This window comes from Gasterosteus aculeatus, chromosome 3 (assembly GCF_964276395.1).
Source record: "Gasterosteus aculeatus chromosome 3, fGasAcu3.hap1.1, whole genome shotgun sequence".
In the NCBI taxonomy this organism is placed as follows: Eukaryota; Metazoa; Chordata; class Actinopteri; order Perciformes; family Gasterosteidae; genus Gasterosteus; species Gasterosteus aculeatus.
Genome location: NC_135690.1, coordinates 6,355,096 through 6,360,933, shown reverse-complemented (window position 1 = coordinate 6,360,933; position 5,838 = coordinate 6,355,096). Strand labels below are relative to the sequence as shown.

The 5,838-nt window shown below is 45.2% G+C and overlaps 1 protein-coding gene across 1 annotated transcript; it reads right to left on the bottom strand.

Moving 5' to 3' along the window:
• Positions 1-213: 213 nt before the first annotated feature.
• LOC120816539 (proenkephalin-A) lies at positions 214-4,116 on the bottom strand. The gene is made up of 3 exons (XM_040172224.2): positions 3,824-4,116; positions 3,432-3,584; positions 214-1,030 (listed from the first exon to the last, which is right to left on the bottom strand). The coding sequence occupies exons 2-3, from the start codon at positions 3,579-3,581 to the stop codon at positions 437-439; spliced, it is 744 nt and encodes a 247-aa protein (XP_040028158.1). The 5' UTR covers positions 3,582-3,584; positions 3,824-4,116; the 3' UTR covers positions 214-436.
• Between the last annotated feature and the right edge of the window lie 1,722 nt (positions 4,117-5,838).

The following is a 5,838-nucleotide window of genomic DNA, read 5'->3' as shown; positions in this document are numbered from 1 at the left end:
GGTGTCATGTCCAACTAATTATAAAACCTGCAAAACAAGGCTTATCGTCTCTTACTTACTTACCCTCTTGCTTTTGATAAAGTGGCCGTTTTATGGAGAAGACAGAAGCAATGTTGATACACTCAGATATTCTAAAAGAGCCTTTCATTGAGACTTCCCCGCTTCTAAAATATAGAGTTACGTTATTTTAAATCATACCCGGACCAACACACCTTGATCAACAAACCAGTTTAATAAATAATACATCAGGAAAAAGAAACAGACCAAAAAAAGTTCACATCTGAACAACGCGTGTTTATCTTTTTTTGTCATTACAGGAACAATTAAACCAACGAAGTAAGCAGTAGCACGTCATACAAAGCAGAGTGAGCAAGTCCAGATTACGAGGTGGTGGTAAGAGGGATGGGTAGGGATGAAGGGTTCTAACTGTGGCGGTCTAGTCCATGAAACCCCCGTACCTCTTCTGCAACTCGCTGCCGCTCTCCCAGGCTCGTTTCAACATCCCCCCGCTCTTGCTGCTGTCCACCAGCCACTCGGGCCTGCCCACGCGTCTCATGAATCCTCCGTAGCGCTTCTTGAGGCCGCGGCCCAACACCGCCTCCAACAGGTCGCCCTGGGCCACCCCTCCCCCGGCCCGGCGCATGAAGCCCCCGTACCTCTTCACCGCATCCCCTCCCGGACCTTCGCCGCCCTGCTCCGGCGCGGCGTTGAGAATCTTTAAGATCTCCAGGCGAACGCTCTCTTCTTCGTCTTGGTTCCCGGGATCCTCCAGTAGCCCCTCCTGAGAGGGGGAGCGGCGAGACATGAAGCCGCCGTAGCGCTTCATGAAGCCGCCGTACTTCTTGGCCAGCAGGTGCTGTGGTGATGGGGAGTCGTCCTCGTCGGCCGTCGCTTCGTCCGAGGCCTCCTGGTCCTGTGGCTGAAGGGGGTCGGCATTCAAAGGAATGTTGTGTTCTTCCTCTATAAGGAAGTCCCGGCACAGGCGGAGCTTCTGGGTGTCCAACCCACCCTTGCACTCTAGTGAGCAGGTCTGGAAAAAAAAAGTGATCTTTGTGACTCTTCACAATCTTTTCAATACAGTGTTTGAAATATCAATAATTCAGTCAATACGGTTTCATCACTTTTTTGATTTGATTTGTTTTGAAGCGGGGTTACATGGCACTCATTCATAGTCAGCACTTTGAGTGGTTGGAGTCCATTTAACCGATCTACCAATGCATTCTCCGGTTTACCTTAATGCGAGACGGACATTCTAACCAGACCCGATTGAGGAAGCCACAGTAATTTAACCTCACCGAATACGGGAATAATACAGGTCACCAGTTTTGCAACTTCTGTTCGTACAAACTTCTCCTTTGCTCAGTGACTTCCCAGATTCAGTATATTCAGTTGATATTAAATATGAATTTGTCTTGCTTTTTTGTTTTTTTCCCATTATCTCCATTATATCTATTATCTAGTGAATATTCCAGAAAGCTGCATTTACGTAGCTGCCTATGATCCTGTGTGCAGGACAAGCGCTTTGAAGATGGATGGATGGGTAATCCATCTTCATTAGGGGACATTACACTGCTTTTGTGTTTTCTAACAAAACATGTCTACACTTTTTAAAAATTCATTTTTCTCATAGTGTTGGTTTTAAAATGCAACAGGTCACTGGTCAGGTAACAGGTTCTGCCCAACTACAATATGGGAATGAGTGCGTATTGTGAAGTCATGCTGATTGCGATGCAGAGCTCCACACCAGCATTGGTCACGTCCATTGGTGCCGACTGGCCGGTTCCTTTTAAATCGAGATAAATCAGTCAACTTGAGCTCTCTTTCTCCAAAACACATGCAGCAGTCTGCAGCTCACATATCGATACAGTATCCTATTATCCTATTTATTTAGTTGAAGCCCGCCCTCCCATTAAAGCTGTGGGCCCCCCAGTCATCCAACAGGGACCTGGGGGCTGCATACTGGCCGCATACTGGTCCCCGCCTCATATGCGTCATTGGGTTTCACTCGTTTGATGGAGGAGGGATTCTCGCTGAGCTTTCAGCGCTGCTGGCTTGTGAAGACAGAATTAATGAACGGGAAAATTGAATTGAGGACATATTGGCACCCGGGGGCTTGGAGGGTGGTGGATTAGCAGCCTCTGGTGGTCATGGTGGGAAGTTTACAACAACTAATGTTTGTATCAATCGGGAAAAAGGGAGAGCAACAACCAAACGTGGACACATTACTGGGCTTAAGATCAAGTTTTCCTCTTCCCCTCCTAACAATCACAGCTTTCTGAGTAGTGTTGAAGCATTTAGGGAAAAAATTCATTGAACTAAATCCACATGTCAGTGAATTTCAAGGCATTTCCAAATAATTTAGTGTATGTTGTATGGATGAAAACGCTCTTAGTTGTTGAAAATTAAGGAATTATAAATGTGTACACTTTGATCCTTCAACACACAATTGCTCTTGTTTTAGAGAATGAAAAATTGTAGTTACTATTTTTAAGCAAGACTTTTTAAATCTTCCCATTAAATGAATTTACATCGATTAAATAAAAATGTTGATATCGCTTTTTCAGAAAATCCACTGAAATATAAAGTAGGAGAAGATTGAATAGAGAGCAAAGGTTTTGTGAAGTAAGAGACGGAGGAAGGAAGAGGAAAGAAGAATGGATGGACACCCGACCAGTTTCTATAGTATTATCTTGAAACCTGCAGAACCATATCACCATGATTACAGCCACGGGTAGCATGACCAGAGGGGGGGGGGTCAAATTGGAAAAGATGATGGTGAAGAAAGGGAGAGGAGGGATGGAAATCAGAGGGCGAGAGAAAAGTAGAAAGTAATAAAATAGGGGGCTAAGCCCTTCAATGAAATGACAGCAGTAACAAAGTATTTTTGTAAAGGCGTATGCGACAGTATCGTCATCATTAAACGCATCTAATAACTGAGGACACGACAATGAAGATATCAAGAGGGGAGGAGGGGAGACATGAAAGAGCAGCGGAGGAACGACTAAACGGAATGGATCAAAGGGAGAAAGTGTCGGGAAAATATCCAAATATAGTGATAAATATTCCATCCATCCATCTTTAACCGCTTATCTGGGGTCGTGTGCGGGGGCAACAGCTCCAGCAGGGGACCCCAAACTTCCCTTTCTAAATATTTGGCTTCATATATAACAGGAGCAGCCCTGGGCTAATATTAGTTATCCACTGGACTTATTATAACTTATGAATAATTCTAATATGACTTCAAAAGGAGGAGAAACCAAACTACTGGGCTTTTCAACCACACCCCCTTAGTTTATTTGTTTTCATGTATTTATTCATGATCGCATGTACTATATGCAGGACACCAGACTGGCCCCACTGACATAATCATGTTTGGTCTAAAGGTTTATTAGAAATAAACCCACTTCATGGGAATGAAGTAGTGACATTACCGGGGAGGAGAAACCAGACTGCTGTGCCAGCAGACGGTAAACGCACAGAGCGCACTCCTTCCCGCACTCCGTTCCCACCACCTGAGACACGCACGCGCCCAGAACCAGAACCAGAATCCACACGCAGCTGCTGTGTGCGGGGGCGGCCATCGACTACAGAGAAATGATACAAAGCAGAAACTTCATCAGATTAGTAACATTATTCCCCTTTGTTGCTTCAATAAATAAAATGTTTAACATTTAAATTGTTATTTAAACTTATTTTTGTTTCTGTCCCAACTGCTACTGTGTAAAATCCATCATGTGAATACATGTTCCACATGCTGTGATCGTAACCCGGCAGCAGTAAAAGTCCGCGCGGTAGAAAGTTGCGCGAGTCGCTCGCCTCTCACCTCGGTGTTGTTTCACGCGCTACAGGAGCTGTTGCGCGCGGTCCTCTTCAGCGCGTGGCGGCAAAGCTGGAAGCTGACGGGTGGCGCGGAGCTCCCCGCTGTGAAAAGGGTCACAGCTCAGTCAGTTGGAGGAACTAGGAAGGCGTCTCTTTCTGGGTAAACGTTACCGGACCGCGGCGCTCAGGCGGGGAAAAAAAGCAGTCGTTACCCCGTTAAACTCGCGTGCGCAGTCCGCTCAGAGTGCTCGGTGAAGCGCTCCGGCACCGCGGCTTGTTAAAGTAGTTTGTGCGCATACGTCACCGGGGATAATGGGGAGGGGGTGGAGGGGTTAATAAGCGTGACGATGTGACGTGACAGCAACCCCCCCCCCCCCCCCCCCCCCCCCCCCACACACACACACGCCCACACACCTGTTTCTAATGTCATGCAATGTGTAGGAATACAATTTAATTTCAGCATATGTGTTTGTTTTTCTGTCATTGTGTGCTTTGCATGTGTGTGTGTGTGTGTGTGTGAGAGAGAGAGAATGTAGATGGATCAACACACACACACAAGCCTCGCAGTTGTTGTCGAGTCAGTACAAGCAGGGTTCATGGATTATTATTTCATATTAAATCCAATATTCTCTCCTGACCAAAGCGACTCGTTCATTTTTTTGTGGGGGGCGTTGGGGGTTGATATCTGATCTGAAATTGGGAAATTCTTCATGTGCTACATGAGCTCAGTGCGTCTGTAAAGCTTGCGGTGAAACCAAGCGACTGTCTATAAACCTGCAGTGGGAGTTCTTAGTGGCTGCAGCAGGATTGGAATGGGAGGTGTGCCCAAGACGGTCAACAATTTAAGACATTTTCAAACCTCACACGGTCTGCCCATTTCGTATCAGGTGAAGTCATTATATGGGGGCAATTTTTCCCATAACTAGAAAGGCACAATTACAACCCAGCCAACAAAAACCGTGATCTATTGTTGTTTGCGACGCATATCGTTTGTGCTGCTCAGCTGTCCAGAGATGTTTACGGTAAAAATGTTGTATGGGTGGAGGTTCTGTGTGGAGCAGCTCTGCTTCTGCTATTATTGGTTTTGATAAACTGTCACGAACTGGAGGAAACCGCCACTACAGCATTTGAACAGTACTCCCGACACATGGTCTAAACCACTTATCAATAAAACCTCATCGATGACGATGGATATCGCCGTGGAAAGTAAGTTGTCAGTAGCACATTAAGTCATGCATTGTATTCACATGCAATGTGAGCAAATACTTGTTTGTTTGTGTGGTAATGTTGCAGCTCAAAACACACGTGGCTGCGTCACCTGTTTGCCAACGTTATTCTCCTCGTGGTCTTCATATATGACCTGAATCCATTGGGTTCTTGAGCCTTCTAAGCCTGGGACGCCATGTGAATTGTGTGGAACTGTGCAGCTGACTACAGCACATTCTGAGTATTGAGTCTGCTTCATGGTGTTAGCTAGAGGTTTGCAAGAAGGAAGTTGAGTGCTTGGGGGGCGTGTTGGGGGGGATGTGGTGAAGGGAGGCCAAGGCGCGTAACGGCCTTCTGCTTGGTTCTACTTAGACCAAACAAGTTGTATTAAATAATATTGTTTCATTACAGGAATCATAAAGAAAGTTTTTTCCAGCGTTGCTAAACATGCCAGACAGCCACATTAATGTGTAGAATATACATGTAGAAAAAGTGGGATTTTCATAATATGACCCCTTTAAGATAAGAGAGCTTTATTGATCCTGTGGGAATTTGCCAAACAAAAAAGTAGGAAAGATTTCCAATTTCCAAGAGTGTTAATTAGCCAAATAAAAACAAAGATGTTCCATAAGGAGTAAAAACTAAATGAGGAAAAACTGAATGTTGAAGATAATAAATAGTAAGTCAACACTAGGTTCCTCCTGATCCGCCTCCATCTAATATACATGACTGGTTGTACAAAGAGGATAGGCCGAATGACGGGACAAGGGGAAGTATCACAGGAAATTTAATATTTAATTAACACCTGAAAGC

Coding starts and splice junctions, on each gene's coding strand:
- LOC120816539 (XM_040172224.2), bottom strand. CDS start 3,581: ATGGCCGCCCCCGCACACAGCAGCTGCGTGTGGATTCTGGTTCTGGTT. Junction 1,031..3,431: donor AGTCTGGTTTCTCCTCCCCG/GTAATGTCACTA, acceptor TTTTTTTTCCAG/ACCTGCTCACTAGAGTGCAA.